The sequence below is a fragment of the Camelus bactrianus genome, chromosome 2, assembly GCF_048773025.1.
Source record: "Camelus bactrianus isolate YW-2024 breed Bactrian camel chromosome 2, ASM4877302v1, whole genome shotgun sequence".
Classification (NCBI taxonomy): Eukaryota; Metazoa; Chordata; class Mammalia; order Artiodactyla; family Camelidae; genus Camelus; species Camelus bactrianus.
Genome location: NC_133540.1, coordinates 70401113 through 70418476, shown reverse-complemented (window position 1 = coordinate 70418476; position 17364 = coordinate 70401113). Strand labels below are relative to the sequence as shown.

Here is a 17364-nt window from a genome sequence, read left to right as displayed (position 1 = left end):
ATATCCCTGCCCTAAAACTACTTGGCGGAGAGTTTTCTGCAGATTACAATCCTAGTTGGTGCTGGGAAAAGGGGACGAAGAGAATTTTCCAGGTAGGGGGTGGGGGTCTGTAATTTGGTACATAACTGTACCAGTTTCACTTTCCATTAAGAGACTACATTAAGTCAACCTGGAGCGAGAGATGAAAAATGAGAAACGTATTCTGACAGGTTTTTTTTTTTAATTCTAACATTGATTTTAAATGGTGGGCGTCCTTTAGCAATTATATATCTAAGAACACACATATTATGAAAGATTTATATACACATACATGTATCACATGCATACATATACATATGCCATATACATGAGAGATTTTAAATGTGTGAGCGCAAACGGTGGGAGCTTTGATCCTAGTTTGGACGCAGCAAAGGACAGGCGGGCTTCTCTCCTCCCAGCGCCTGCCCTCCCCGCGCCAGGCGGGTCCAGCCTCGCCTAGAGCCGCTCACCCGCCCGCAGTCGCACACGTCTGACCCTATTCCGACGGGGCGCCAGCCGAGTAGCTGCTCTGCATCCCGTCACGCACCCCAGCCGCTGGCGGGGTGACACACACCGGAGTCAAATTACAACCCACAATTAACATATGAATTTACAAACTTAGAAGAGAAGAAAAAAAAAAACCCTAGAGCAGGCCCTTGAGCCCTCCGAGAGCAGGAACTTTTTTCCTCCGGGTGTAAAAACTCTTTGATTGGCTGCTCGCACGCGCCTGCCGGCCCCCGCCATTGGCTGAGCAGACACGCGACCGGCGCGAGGAGGGGGCTGGGAGAAGAGCGGGGGGAGACACACTGGCGCGTGCCGCTTTTTAAAGGGGCGCAGCGCCTTGAGCAACCGGAGAAGCTTCGTTGCACGCGACCTGGTGTGTGATCTGCGAGTGGTGGGGGAGGGTCGAAGAGGGGAAAAAAAAAATAAGACATTGCAGTAAAGACCCGAGAAGGGTTTTTTGTTGAGCGGGTTCGCCAGTTCCTACTTTGACCCTGCGCCTCCGAGCTTCTGCAGTGCAATGTCCCGCCTGCTACATGCAGAAGAGTGGGCTGAAGTGAAGGAGTTGGGGGACCACCATCGCCATCCCCAGCCGCACCACCTCCCGCAGCCGCCGCCACCACAGACACCTGCGACCCTGCAGACTAGGGAGCATCCCGTCTACCCAGCAGAGCTGTCCCTCCTGGACAGCACCGACCCACGCGCCTGGCTGGCTCCCACTTTGCAGGGCATCTGCACGGCACGCGCCGCCCAGTACTTGCTGCACTCCCCAGAGCTGGGTGCCTCCGAGGCCCCGGCGCCCCGGGACGAGGCGGACGGCCGAGGGGAACTGGTGAGAAGGAGCGGCGGCGGCTGCAGCAGCAAGAGCCCCGGGCCGGTGAAAGTGCGGGAACAGCTGTGCAAGCTGAAAGGCGGGGTAGTGGTAGACGAGCTGAGCTGCAGCCGCCAGCGCGCCCCTTCCAGCAAACAGGTGAACGGGGTGCAGAAGCAAAGGCGGCTAGCGGCCAACGCCAGGGAGCGACGCAGGATGCACGGGCTGAACCACGCCTTCGACCAGCTGCGCAACGTTATCCCGTCCTTCAACAACGACAAGAAGCTGTCCAAGTACGAGACCCTGCAGATGGCCCAGATCTACATCAACGCGTTGTCCGAGCTGCTTCAAACCCCCAGCGGAGGGGACCAACCGCCGCCGCCGCCAGCATCTTGCAAGAGTGACCACCACCACCTTCGCGCAGCAGCCCCCTACGAAGCAGGTGCGGGCACCGCGACTGCAGCTGGGACGTCGCCGGCCTCCGGAGGGGGCCAGCGGCCAACCCCACCCGGAAGCTGCCGGACTCGCTTTTCGGCCCCGGCCTCCGCAGGAGGATACTCGGTGCAGCTAGAAGCTCTGCACTTCTCGACTTTCGAGGACAGCGCCCTGACGGCGATGATGGCGCAAAAGAACCTGTCGCCTTCGCTGCCTGGGGGCATCCTGCAGCCAGTGCAGGAGGAAAGTAGCAAAACTTCGCCCCGGTCCCACAGAAGCGACGGGGAGTTTTCTCCTCATTCCCATTACAGTGACTCGGATGAGGCAAGTTAGGAAGGTGACAGAAACCTGCAAAACTGAGACAGAAACAAAATTGCCCTTTCCCAATGTGCGGAAAGCCCCGTGGTTAAAGATCTCCGCACCCTTTTAATTTTTGCTAAGCGATGGTCGTTGTTTAGCAACGACTTGGCTTCAAATGGCAGCTACATTTGATGGTTTGCAAAAGCAGCAGCTATTCCAAACTTCCTATCGTCCATGTTGTTTGATGAAAGCTTGCTGTTGAAGCTGAGTTCTTTTCTCCCACCTTCTGCTGCCCCTGTAGATAGATGAGGTATAATTATATGTACTCCTACATAGCATCATTATTCTAGTTCCCTGCTGCCAATACGCTGCTAAAACGTCGCATCTTCTTCTCTGTCGCTGGTTTGTGTTTAATTTATTTTATGCCCTGGGCATCCATCCCTGTGTGTTGCGCGCACTAACGTGTGGGAGAGTTAGTATTCCTAAGTTGTCTCCCAATATGCATTATGAAACGCAAAGTTAATGCTTCCAAAGTGAATAACTTTTGACTATGGAATTGTTAGAAAACAAGGAACTTTGAGGTTTATACATTGTATAAACATACCCAGGATGTATAGCGGACCGCGAGAGCATTGGCGTCTTTTAGGAAACTTGGCGCACGCACTTTATCAGCCGCTAATGCTGAGCTCCGGGACAAACTCAACTGCCAACTGCAGACCAGTTTTGTTTCTGTTCTTGTTTTTTAAACACGGCCACTTATTATTCTTAAGCTCTTTGCAAATGTTTGTTTAAAAATTAAAATAAAAAAACCACATCTAGTAGTGTCAAAAACATTTGGTCAATTTTATTTTGCTTTGTTAATGTTAGAAAACTTATTTATTATTGAGTGTTTGCGACCATTTCTACTTATCTTGATTCGTTTTTTTTTTTTACGTTTTCTACTCAAAATCATTTTATTTTAATTTAGCAAAGCCAACTGCCATTGTTTTATGTATTCCTTTTGCAAATGGTAAAAATAAACGTGAGAACAACTTTTATTTGTCACTTACTTATTCCATTCTAATATAAGCATTAAAAACAGTTTTAAATGACCTTGGAGATTTGAACTGTCTTCTAGTAAATGCAAATTTATGGTACCTAAGAGTTTTGAAGGATAATTCTATTATAAACTTTATGCCTTCAAGTAGTACCAGAAATCCTACATAGAAAAGCACTGGTCAGTAATTAAATTGTGAGATAAAACTTATCCCAAGTTTGCAGCACGATTTTTTTTGCCTCTTGAATCTTTCCAGGATCTTTCCATTCGTCTTTATTCCCAGCCCCAACAAACTCTGCAAGAGGTTTCAGGTCACCTGGAATCTAGTGGGTTATAGTGAACGTTGCCAGAATTAGTTATTCCACTTTATAAAAACTTCAGCCAAGACAAAAGGTTTTCTCATAGTTCAAATACACACTACCAACTTTCTCTCCTGTCCTCCCTCCCTCCCTCTCTTTCTCTCCTGTTTGTAGAGGGAGGAGGGGGAGGCACGAGGAGGAAGAGAACAATGGAAAAGAACTTGAGGGGAAAGTGCTATGGGGGTTCATCGATTCGAAAATAGAACCCTGCAGTTGTCCTAGGAAATTGTTGGGCTACACTCAATTTTTTCTTTCCTAACAATTCTGCTTTCTTCCAATAAAAATAATGTTTGCTTTTGAATTGTCCTTCTGAATTAATGCCTATGTAGAAAACGTACCTCACATTTTTGAGTCAGTTACAGAAATTTAAGTGTGCTCACTCTCATCTCAGGGGCCACAGGAAAAGTATATTCTGGATCTTAAGATCATAGATTTTGAAAAAGCTAATATAGTGCATGTAAGGAGAGATCAGAAAGTGGACTTTTTATAGTGTTTTTGGTAAACGTGAGAGTAAAATTATTTATTAAGCTAAAGATTGGGTGAGTTTCCACTGGATAAACATTACTGAATTTGAGAAGTTGATTTTAAGCCAAATCCTTTATATTTTGTATCTTCGTTGGGATAACAAATTGCAAGAACACGGGAGCGGTCGGGTCGGGGTTGGGGTGGAGGGAGGGAAGTGAGAGAAGGTTAGTTTAATTGCTCCTGCAGCCTCTTCTCTCCCCAGCACCTTGAAAAACGGAGTGCACCGCAAACTGTGTTTGCAGAGAGACTAATGCTCGAGGGAGCGCAGTTCTGGTCTTGAGGGGGGAACCGAGGAACAAGTTATTAACTGACCACCTAGGGCTCCGTGGTTTTCACCTGAAGCCGACCACCAAGGGAAGTCCGAGCCTCCGCCGGCTCTCGGCGAGTTGTGAGCAGCGGCTCACGACGCTTTCCAGGGGCAGAAACAATGCACCTGTCCCTTAGATAACCTTTTGCACCCAATGAGTCTGCCAGGCTCACGATAAACATCAGGAATCTTCGGGGCTGCTGAATAAATCAAGCGATTGCTTCTAACACATTTCCATTTCGCTTACAATAAGCAGACTCAACAGGCATGGACATAGAGCTACCTTGCAGGATGAGCGCACACGTATTTTTACAGTTATTCGGCTTGGTTTGCTTGCGTGCATGTGTGGCTGGAGAGAGAAGAGAGGACATAGAATTCTTTTACCTGTTATGAATCTGAGTGAGGGAAGGACAGGACTAAGAAAAATAAAGTTGTGATTTTTTTTTCTCAAAGAAAACAATCTATATTTCATTCCTCAAAACTATTTATACTCATTTTGTTAGCCAGAGTTAAAAGACTCTTACAAAGTTATTACATTTCTTTTCTTGGACTCTTAGAACTTTCAAAACAGAAATGGCATCAGAAGCATCTTCCTTCCTATCTTTTATAAATGAGGAAACTACTGCCCCTGACTTGCCCCCAAATTACACAGCCAGAAAATGTCAATATCCAGAACATACTCACTCACATCCACTAGGTCAATGTACCCACATTTTTTTTTCTCTAAGAAAATCAATTGAATAGGAGCTACATCTATGTAAATTTCAGGTCCCCCGCCGCCCCCGTACCACAATGATAGTCAGGTATTTATACTTGTGAACGTTAGTGGCATTACATATGAGTTGAAGAAAATGCCAGCTTCATTTAACGAAGTCACTTTACATTTCTTCTCAAGAGAAAAACAGCCATACAGAATATCAGATTGAAAATTCTATATCACACTGATTGAAAAGTGAGGATGACTTCTTCTGACCCATCAAGATACGCACAAAAAGACAGATTACTTTGCGGTAAATTAAATACTCAAAGTTCAAATGAGGACTTAACCTCTTTTTTCTTTCCTTCATTTGATTTCTTTTAACACTGGCATTTCTTTGAAAGAGATGTACAATCACATTTCCATGTTAAGGTTCTGCTATGGAGTTTGCATAACAAACGTTTGGCAGCTCGCTCTCTTACACTCCATTAACAAGCTGTAACATATAGCTGCAGGTTGCTATAATCTCATTAATATTTTGGAAACTTGAATATTGAGTATTTCTGAGCGCTCATTCCCCATATGCCAGACCACTCCTGCCATGCTGACTGGTTCCTTTCTCTCCATTATTAGCAATTAGCTTCTACCTTCCAAAGTCAGATCCAAGTATCCAAGATACTAGCAAAGGAATCAACTATGTGTGCAAGTTAAGCATGCTTAATATCACCCAAACAAACAAAGAGGCAGCATTTCTTAAAGTAATGAAGATAGATAAATCGGGTTAGTCTTTTGCGACACTGCTGGTGCTTTTGAGAGTTTTATATACTTTAAGCAGCTTGCTTTATATTCCGTCTTATATTCTGTCTTCCACCCCACTACCACTTTTATTTGTGGAGGGTTTTGGCTCATCACACTTTTTGAAACTTATTTGATTTCACAGAAAGCTGAAGGAAGAGGCTTTTTGACAACAGGCAAGTTTAAACTCTTCTCCATGGGACCTTGCTAACTGGGGGCCCAGCTTGACCAGAAAAAAAGAAAAAAGAAAAAGAATCTTAACCAACACAGGGCCAAAGCTTTCACTAGGCCTTTCTATTGATTTTAGAGACTTAAACCTTAACCAAGTAAGTAGTCTTTCATGTAAGGGTGTCTTGTAATTATTTCTCTTCTCTGTTCATTTGAATGTTCAAGAAACAGGTGATCAACTTCTGGGCAGTTCCAAAGCCCAGTTAGAGCTGGAAAGTAAAAGTAGCAGACCCATCTGGCAATTGCAGTCTAGACTCGTCATCTGCAATCTGGAAAAACCAGCAAGTACTAGTGAGAGTTAAAGACTACCTCTAGCAGCTGAATCGCTTGCAGTTAGTTAGTTTTGTGAGGAGGATAGTTATAAAAAGGTAACGCTTTTTCTCGCTGTTTTGGACCCCGCACTCACCAGCCACCCTCAACCCCTAGGCTGAGCAGAGTTCCAGCCGCCGACCACTGAGGTCTCTCCCCTTCTGCTGGGCCACCAACAAGAAAAGGCGAATGGAGAGGAGAATGGGTTAAAATCCTGGGACGCCAGGCAGAGGCAGGGGAGGAGAGAAGTCTGGGGGAAGATAAAGAAAAGGACAGGAACCAAGAAGCGTGGGGGTGGTTTGCCGTAATGTGAGTGTTTCTTAATTAGAGAGCGGTTGACAATAGAGGGGCTGGCAGAGGCTCCTGGCCGCGGTGCGGAGCGTCTGGAGCGGAGCACGCGCTGTCAGCTGGTGAGCGCACTCTCCTTTCAGGCAGCTCCCCGGGGAGCAGCGCGGCCACATTTAACACCATCATCACCCCTCCCCGGCCTCCTCCACCCCGGCCTCCTCCTCGTCGACAGCCTTCCTCGGCCCCCCACCGGCAGAACTCACAGAAGCGAGCGTCTCTCGCCGCCTCCCTCGCCCGGCCCCGGCCCCTCTCCTCCCCCGGCTTCGCAGCGGGAGCCGCCACTGCCCACTGCACCTCCCGGCAACCAGCCCGGCGAGAAAAGAAGCCGCGCAAAGTTAAAGCCAAGCAATGCCAAGGGGAGGGGAAGCTGGAGGCGGCGGCGGCAGGCGAGCTGAGGGGTCGCCCGGGAAGAGTTGGGCTGGGGACTGAGGCACCTGAAGCAGTGAACCGGGACAGGGAAGCAGGCGCATCCTCCCGCCCAGGGGCCTTGCAAACGCTCTGCGCGACTACTCGGCCCAGGGCTTGCGGTGGAAGATCCACTCACTTTTTGCAGGCAAAGATACAGTTCTCCAGTCCCTCCCTTATTCTAAAATATCCCATATTCTCTCTATATGTGGATGCTGTTAAAATTAGTTTCAACTTTAATTGACAACAGAGCACGGGCACTGTCTCCCACAATCCAGGGCTCAGACACGTGTATGACTCACTTTCCTTCAGCTCCTTAAGAAAAGAAAAGCAGAACTAAGCATTTTGGTACAAAGATTTGAGGCCTCTCTATATCCCAGAATTCTTCTCCCTATTTAAGTCCTGCTTCAAAACCAAAAGGCAAGTAAAACTGGTTTTTGCTGCCTGATCTGCAGGAAGGCCAGGCCTCATGAGTTCCCCCAGGGAAACCAGAAGTTTCCTCCATAGGCATGAAAACAAGCTGCTCTCTAATATAAGTTTGGGGTTTTGGTTTTGGTTTTGGGTTTTTTGTTTGTTTGTTTGGTTGGTTGGTTGGTTGGTTTTTTTTAGTTTTAACAATTCTGATTAAAAAGTTAAGCGGTTCAGTGATCTGATGAAGGAAATGTGTTCTGATGGCCGGCAGGTTCAGCCCAGCTACTGTCAGGATGACTAAGGAAGGTATGAGTTAGGGTCTGAGGTGGCTGTCTTGGGGTTTTCCAAGCCAACAGATGCTCTTTGGGGCCACTAGTCACTTACTTGTCTCTTCTAGAGACAGTTCTTCCTTCCTGCCCCTACAAACTCTTGGTGATGAGATGCTGGTGGGGGAAGGCCTAGGGTTGGGAGGAGTTCTCATTGTATGGCAGGGGTGATGGATGAGTTGGCATTTCAGGAAGGAGCAGGTGTCATTTGCGGCCTTTATATCTTAAAAGCCACAAAACTAAGATCTGAAAACATAGGGCCACTGGTTGACCAGGAAAGTGGCAAGTCAGTTCTCTTCCCTTTTAATAACATGTATCTGCTTCCGGAAACAGCCTAGCGGAAATGTACAGGATACTTTTTTTTTTTCTGAAAATTTCTTATAACCCAAAAGATGTTGATTTGGCAGGTCAAAGAAGAAAGCCAAGAGGCTTCCTACAGGATTCCCAGGTGAATCTGACCCAAGTAGAGCCACGGACTGACCTACAGGAGTCTCTATTAGACCTCTTCTTGAGATTGCCTATAGAAATGGACACTGGCTAGCAATCCCCTTTTGAGATAGATAGATAGATAGATAGATAGATAGATAGATAGATAGATAGATAGATAGATAGATACTTTTTCCCAAGAAGAGAGAAGCAGACAACTTAGCTTCTTGGATCCTATGGACCTGACTTTGTTGTTTCAGCCTATGGAGCCTGGGACAAGATGCTTGAGGCCTGAGATATTTCAACCCTAAAGTGACACTAGCTGCCTTTGGAGGCATAAGGGGATACAAGCCCAGGAGGTACGAGACCCTCTGGCTGGGTGAGAGAAGCCAAAATCATAACCACTGAGTGCTTGTGAAAAGCAGGAGACAAGAATTTCCTTAAGCTACACAAACTCTAAGAGAAATAGAGGGACTGAGTCAGGTTGTCACATGCCCTTAGTTAAAGGTCAGTAAATGAAGTCGCCTCACTGTGAAAACTCAGCATGAATTTAGAGGGCCATTCACGTTAATGGAAGAGTCAGTCACGTATAACCTGACTGAAAAAGTAGTTGTTCCCTTGTTTTGAAAATGATCATTGAGAATACAGAGAAAAGAAATTTTATGATTTAGAAGGCAATGGTTTCATGAAAGAGTGGGAGGAACTTCCTTTGATGACTAATTCTTTTATTCCTTCCAAACTCTTGTCAAACTGCCTCATTCATATTCCCCCGTGTTCCCCTTCTCTTCATCAATGAATGGTCATCTCCTGGTGCTGATGGCAGAGCAGCACTGACTTAACCGCCGGGAGAGAAACACAAAAACAAAACAGAGTCCCTGTCCTTACAGAACTTAGAAGTTGGTGGAATTTCAGAGTAAAACATGGAAAAAAAGCTGTGTGCCCTAGGTGAGAGTGGCATTCTTGCTACAGAGAGGCCAACCAGCTTTATAGTCTTATGTTTGCTGTCAAATTATTTCATCCACAGATCCAAGGGTACCCTGTTCATAGCCTTCATTGCTTCCCTCAAAGAGTTTGCTGATTAGCTCATGCTAATCTTCAAATCAACCGCAATCCCAGTATCTTCCTTTTGAATGCAAAGGATACCCTTATTTTGTTTCTTATGAAGTTATTAGTGAGAGTATAGTCATGAATTCATACCAGAAGAAACTGAGACTCTGAGAGACATTAAATGGCCTGCAGAAGGTAAGGTAGCCTCAGTCCCGCAGAGACCATGGCCACAGAAACCCAGGTCTGCTCTGAGTCTAGGGTCAGAGTTCTATCTACCACATTTCACCTGCTTCAGATGTCTATCTTCACAGCCAGCCATCTTACACCTGCTCCTCCTATTCTTAGTCAAGCCTGTTGGTGATGGAGATTCCTACACTCTTTCAGTATACATTTGTTCCAGAGAGAGATCATTCTTTGCAAATGGCCATGGACCAGACTCCAATTCCAGATGGTAAGTTTTAAGAGTACCTGGTTAGAAACACTTTCGTTTCAGATGTCAGCTTTGCTCCTCTGATTCAACTGATACTGGACATGAGTGTCTCTTATTCTGTATAGAAATTCATTTCTGCTCTCATCTGGAAAAATCCATCCAAATACTAAATACACATGTAGGTTAGGGAATGAGACAAAAGACTGTTACGTGAAAGTGTGTCCTGAAGAGTAAGACCCCAAAGCAGTTCATTTCCCATATTTGTCACTCCATCAATGCTTGTAAGGATGGTTAAGAAAGTTGGGCTATAATTTTTATTGTTTCTTTCCAAGGGTGAAGTAAATTAACCTGTTACATTTGTAGCTGTGTATTCATTCAGTGATAACATGCATTTTTTATTTGCTTTGTCATCTGAGCTATTGGCTTTTTCCTCTCAAACCTTTCTCCAAGTAAACGTTTACCACTGCCTGAGCAGTTTAATGTCTGAAAAAAATACCTCTTTGTTTTAGAAATTCTGTTCTCTACCTATCACGAATCAGGACTCTATTACAGTTCTTTCTATTCATTGGTTTAAGGCAATTTCTTCTGTATTGCTTGTGACTTGGATGCTTTCACAACCCCCTCTCCTCAGGAGTGAAGTGGAGAGTAGGGAGTATTTGAAAAACAGAAAATATTTCTAATCAAAAAGGAATGCTTGCAAGCAGTTACATGGGCCACATTTTAAGACCAAGAAATAAACTTTGTGCTTGCTGTCGAGCCTAGATATTTCCCCACAGGCTATGCACCCCTCACTGCTCTTTCCCACCCACATCCCAGGACAGCTCATAAGGATTTATTTCAGAGCCCTTTATGCCAAGACCTAAACCCAGACTGCCTCCTAACATGTCCCGTGTTATAGTATCATGTGACCCACCATGCTAAACTTCTCCCCACTATTTTGGACTGTCTATATGACTCCTATATCCAGAAAGGGAGTTCAAAGCTGTGACAAAGGCTCTTTTCCATTTAGCCTTACTCTGAAAACAACCCGAAGGAATTCACTGGTGTTAGCTAAGAGGCTACTTTCCCAATATTTTGTTGTATGTGTCTCTGCTTGTCCCTGCACGGTGTCCATTTTGCTATCAACAAAGACAGGTGTGACCTACTCAACTCAAGGACATTGGCTTTGTTTCGGTGTTGCTCAGTCAAAGACTATGTTAATGAGGGAGCCCTGGCTGCTCAGGGCTATAGAAAGGGAGGAGTCATTTAGTTGGGTCTTTTGGGGAGAGTCTCTTGGGCACTTTCCCACGTGCTAGGCATTTTAAATGCAGGTTCCTCTCAGTAGGTCCCTCCCAACCCTCACATTCCTGGAAAATAAAGAAGGAAATAATTCACTTACTAAGTAGGGATTGTCCTCAAAACTCTACTTTCACCTCTGAGCTCACTTCCTTCCTGGTGCCTCCTTAGTCCTCTAAGGTCTAGTAAAGATTCATTTTTTTCCTTTTCTCCTGGAACCTCAAGCAAAGTTCCACATATTCCATGGATACTGCTAATTTATTTTTAAAGGGCCAGACACTTGAGGGTAGGAACCAATATCTCCTTTGACTCTGCCACTGTCCCAGTTGTAAACAGATAATGCCCAGGGAAGAGAGACGTGAGAATCAAGGTCACCCAGGCCTCTAAGTGCTCTACGGGCCACAGAATTCCTTGTCTCACGGTCTCTCTGAATTAGATAGACTCATTAAAGTGATTGCAGCCAACACCAGAACCTCTCTCTATCTTGAAAACTCCTACAAGGCCTTTCTAACAGGTTGTCCCTGCCCTTCTTTAACTTTTTTCCTAACCCCTGCACTCCCCAGGCTGAGGTAAGTGCTCCCAGCTCTGTGCTCCAATGGTCCTTTTAACAAGTGCCATTGAAACTATTTAGGAAGAGCTTTTCCATAAACCCTCCATGAGCGGCTGGAGTCAGGGCAAGGTCTTATTCACCTTTGTATCTGAGCTTAGAGATCCCCAATACGCCTTTCCAGGGGTTATCTGGAACGACCAATGCCTGGAGGCCAGACTTGGAAAGCTGCGGTGGGGACCTGAGGACGCGAGGCCGCCGCTCCGATCACACCACGCGGTCCCCGGAAGGCCACCGACCTGCCTTTTTATCTTCTTTCCCCCTCACCTTGCCTCTCAACTTTTCTTTTCTAGACCATTATTCCCTCCTGCACACCATCTTCCCTTCCTTTTCATTAGCTCTCGAGGGCTCCTCATTCAACCTCTTCTTTCGCTTTTCCCTTCCACTGCCCCCAGCCCTGCGTCATCCCTTGGTCCCTTTCCCACTTTTTTCTGCCCCAACCCACCCTCGACCTTCGGTTCCCAGTACTGATCCTTCTTAGCTAGTGGTTTTATTTCGCGTCTCTGCTCCTTTGCCAACACAGCCCTAGCCTCATCGCTCTGCAGTCCTCGGGTTCAGCCCTCTTGGCCTCTCGCCTCCTACAGTCAGGGCAAGACCCGAACAGCCGCCTCGCTGCCTGGCGAGCGGACAGCACCGCTTCCTCCCAGCGGCGAGGCGGGGGCTGCTGCTCGTTAACATCTTGCAAAGATGGAAAAATCTGCAGCGCCTCCTGTAGGAGCAGCTGCGGGCGTGGTCCCTTAACCCTGGCAGGGGAAGGGAGCAGAGGCGGGAGGTGCAGGGGGAAGGAGAGAGCAGGGGAAACTGGATCTCCTGTCACTGTGAACTCCCTGCGTTTTTTCTCCCCTATTCTTTTTCCCTCCCCGCTTTCTCCAGACAAAAATACCCAGCAGTGTTTCGGTGGCTGCGCTGTCGACTTTTGCCTCCTAATCTCGGTTAATCAACTCGGGATCACTGATGCAGGTCAGCATCAGCTCATCTGCTTGATCAAGAGTCAGAGATCTCTATTTCTTCTGCGGTCAGAATTCTTCCCCGGACAGGCACCTTGCTATAGTAACCTTCACTTAATACTCCCATTATCTTGAGCATCGGAGCTCAACCGACACGGCTTTTCTCAGAAGGATACCTCCGCCGGCCTGCAGGACTCAAGGAACAGGCTTCAAGGAACATCTTTTTCAAGTTCACCTTGACTGCAACCCAAAGAACGTGTTGCTGCTTTCAACACCAAATAGCCACTAAACAATATACTTTTCAGGATAATTTCTCTCTAAAAACAATCCTCCGTTCTTTCTGTTTCCCTTCAGTTCATTTTCATCTAGGCAATAAATGAAATTCTCCCAAAGACTCTGTCTTCAATTGATGGGAATAATTTCTCATCATGCTTGTAAACTGGTTTGCAGGCCGTTTATAAAGAACAATAGAGGAAATGAAATGAACCATTCAGAACTGTGTCCTGAAGTTTACCAAGGTAATTGATCCTTTCACTGGATCCTTCTGAATTTTTTGACAGTAAACTAGTTTCATCCCTAACTGATGGTTTCACCATTATACGTTTCACAGACAACAGAAGATTTAAATAATTTCAAATTGTACCCCATAAGTAAAAAATGAATGAATGCATAAGATATTTGGTTAAAATAATAATACCTGTAGAAATCAGAAGAGAGAGGGAGAAGGGAGGGAGAGAGGAAAGGAGGGGTGGAGGGAGGGAGGGGGGGGAGAGAGAGAAAGCTGCTTCAAAACTTGCAGAAGGGATTTGCACCTGTAGGACCTGAGGTTGCTTAATGCCTGCTCAAGTCTAGAGGTATTCTCCAGGACAGCTGGCAAACAGGGGGTTAATCATTACAGAAAATGATGCATCATATCTTTTCAGTTTGCTTTATACAGAAGGGCAGTAAAGATTTATGCTTTAGCAGGAGGATTAAATGTATTTTCAGAGTGTGGTTGCCTCCTTTGAAAGTTTAATTTCTAAGGAAATGTAGATAGATCATCTGTCTTAAGGAACATCCCCAGCTCTCCCTAAAAGAGCTCTGATTCTGGGAGAAGATTACTTGATCTTCTTAGGCTATATGAAAATTTCTTAGGTTCCTGAGACGTTCCAACATCGAAGGCTTATAAGAATATTGAACTGTAGTAACATTTTTGCCATTTATAAAATTGAAGTGTAGCTGATTTACAATGTTGTATTAGTTTCTGGTGTACATACAGCACAGTGAGTCAGTTATACAAATGTATATACATATTCCTTTTCAGATTCTTTTTCATTACAGGTATAGTGACATTTTTAAAAGAAAAAATATTCTAGATATTTCATTAAATTAGGTAATAGTTTTGGGCTAAATTAGTTTACTTTCTTGCAATGTTTAAAAAAGAGAGTTTCATCCTCCAATAGTCATAATTACTGCTAATTGTATATTAATTTAGATAAATTTAATAAACCTTTTTCTCATAGAGACGATGCTTACTTCTGTCTTATATTTGTGAACAACTAATTCATGGATCTAAATAATATAGGTATCTCTTATTACTATATATTTCTCTGGTATTGTGTCTTCCACTTCCAGTAAAGCAAGGTTGAAAGAGCTTTCTGTCACCAGCTAGCTATTAACAAAAACAGTATTCATTGCCGTCTGCTTTTAGGCAGCATCTGAAGCTCCCTGCAGTTGGAGCCTGTGATTATTAACTCACTTCCCACCAGTATCTTATACAGGCCCATTATCTACTGTCAATATTTTTAGAGCCTATGAGGAGAAGTCCTGCTTACTTCCTGTTAGAAGGGAGGTGACAGGGTTTTTTCTTCTTTTTTTAAGTAGATAAATATGTACTCTACAAATATGTTTGACTGAGGAGGGGAAAAGGGAGGGAAAGGGGAGCCTAGCATCTGCTGTCTCGCAGGCTCATTGTGTGGTTAATAATTGCTCCAGAATAGTTTTACAGGGTGTAGGCTTTCAGAAATATGGAGTCCTGAAAGATCCAGGCCTGACAACTTTTTTCAGTTCTGTTCACACACCAAACCCCAGACCGTTGGTAAGGTTTCATTGTTGTTGATGTTTTTTCTAACCTCAACTCTGTGTAAACCATGTTGCTTTGAGAAATCTCTTAAGGTACATTTTCCTGAAAGGGATGAACTGGTGTGTGATTTCCTCGTTCAAGAGAATGGGGCTTCACAACATTAGACTGTCAAAGGGATAGATTATGAACACAAGGTTAGTGTTGTCAAGGCTCTACTTTGTTTGAATAAACATTAAAAAAAGTTTATGCAAACACAGCCATTAGTTCAAAGTATGTATTTTATTATTTATTTTTTAAAATTTACATATATGTACTGTTCATTGTTTCAAAGTATGTACTTTAAAAAGTGACACTTATTACCTTCCTGTATTCTCTATCTCATGGCTACTCTGATCAATTAAAAGACTGTGACACTCAATCCAGTCAGGATGGCCATCATTCAAAAGTTCATGAACAATAAGTGCTGGAGAAGGTGTGGAGAAAAGGGAGCCCTCCTACACTGCTGGTGGGAATGCAGTTTGGTGCAGCGATTATGGAAAACACTATGGAGATTCTTCAAAAGACTAAAGGCAGACTTACCATATGATCCAGCAACCCCACTCCTGGGGATATATCCAGGGGAACTTTAATTCAAAAAGATACATACACCCCAGTGTTCATAGCAGCACAATTTACAATAGCTAAGACATGGAAATGACTTAAATGTCCATTGACAGATGACTGGATAAAGAAGCTGTGGTATAGTTAAACAATAGAATATTATTCAGCCATAAAAAATAATAAAATAACATCATTTGCAGCAACATGGATGGATCTGAAGATTGTCATTCTAAGTGAGGTAAGCCAGAAAGAGAAAGAAAAATACCATATGTTATCACCTATATGTGGAATCTAAGAAGAAAAAAAAAAGGCACAAATGAACTTATTTACAAAATAGAAACAGACTCACAGACATAGAAGACAAATTTATGGTTACCAGGGGGGAAAGGAATGGGAAGGGGTAAAATGGGAGTTGTGAGTTTGAGATTTGCAGATACTAACTACTAGATATAAAATAGATAAACAAGTTTCTTCTGTATAGCATAGGGAACTATATTCAATATCTTATAGCAACCTATACTGAAAAAGAATATGAAAACAAATATATGTGTGTATATGTATGACTGAAGCATTGTGCTGTACACCAGAAATTGACACAGCGTTGTAAATGGACTGTACATCAATTTTTAAAAAAAGGTTTAAAAACAAGACAAAACCCCACAAATGACAGCAAATTTTCAGAGATGTGGGATGACATGAAATATTCTGGTGAATTAGGATATTTTTAATATAAATTATGACATACAATATTCAACTTTGAAAATTTTCAAGTTGAAAATGTTTCTGTCAAGAATTAGAAGTGGAAGGTTCTTTCTGTGTTTAGAGTTATATCTTTTAAAAGAACAGTATATGTGAAGTCAATAAATCTAATTTTCATTCTGAGTTTTTTTCACTTATTGGTTCTGTGTATGTGGAGCAAAGTATTTACTGCTCTGAGCCTCAGTAGCCTTATCTATAAAAAGGGAAAGAACCATTAAATTTGAGCTTTTTACCTCAGGGGTTATTGTGAGAATCATGTAAGATCATATATAAGATATATATTATATATATATATATATTTTTTACATATGTATTTGTATGTATATATGAATTATATATTAAATATTTTTATAATAAGATAAAACATGAGAATCATGTATGTGTCAGTCAGATAAGGCCAGGTTATGCTGTGGTAACAAATAAGACCAAAAATCTCAGTGACCTAAGCAACAAAATTTTATTTCTTATTCATAATACAAAGCAACAGGTCAGTTAGAGCTTAGCTTGTGATACTTAAGAAACCAGAATGACACAGTGGACATCATCTCAAATATTGCTAGAAACCAGATGCAGAGGGAAAGAAAGATCTGGAGGTAATCACATCATCTGCTTGAAGCTGACACACATCACTTCTACTCCTAATTCACTGGCCCCATTCAATCACAGAGAGGTCAGGAAGCATGAACCTACCATGGAAGAAAGCTGGGGCTACTTAGAGTATAGCCTTAAATATAACAGACTTCGTGGGGGAGAAATTATAAATGGCATAGTGCTTTGCAGGTGAAAAGTGTTATTTATGAAAGAACACTGGGGATTTCTGGGAATTAGGGGCTAACATGAATTCATCTAACATCAGTACCCTTTTGTGATTTAACTCTATAAAGTGAACTTACTCAGAGGTCATTAAATTAAATGGATATATTCCCTCAGAGATACAGAAAACATTGGCCCAAGCTTTTGGAGATGAAGCTTGACATTTTACTTAATTCCAGGACAGATCACACTTTTCCTAGCAAATAGATCCTTAGACATTCACTGAAATATCTGATTTTTTAAAAAACGGATTTTTTTTGCTATATATATTTTTTTGTTGAAGTATACTCAGTTTACAATGTGTCAATTTCTGGCGTACAGCATGTTTCAGTTATACATGAACATACATATATTCATTTTCATATTCTTTTTTATCATAGGTTACTAGAAGATATTGAATATAGTTCCCTGGGCTATACAGAAGAAACTTGTTTATCTATTTTATATCTAGTAGTTAGTATCTGCAAATCTCAAACTTCCAATTTATCCCTTCCCACCCTCTTTCCCCCAAGGTAACCATAAGTTTGTTTTCTATGTCTGTGAGTCTGTTTCTGTTTTGTAGATAAGTCTGTTTCCCTTTTTTCTTT

General features: G+C 43.4%; 1 protein-coding gene across 1 annotated transcript; it reads left to right on the top strand.

Moving 5' to 3' along the window:
* The first annotated feature begins 212 nt into the window (after window positions 1–212).
* On the top strand, window positions 213–3441 carry ATOH1 (atonal bHLH transcription factor 1). The gene has a single exon (XM_010953546.3). The coding sequence runs from the start codon at window positions 1040–1042 to the stop codon at window positions 2096–2098; it is 1059 nt and encodes a 352-aa protein (XP_010951848.2). The 5' UTR covers window positions 213–1039; the 3' UTR covers window positions 2099–3441.
* Window positions 3442–17364: the final 13923 nt, after the last annotated feature.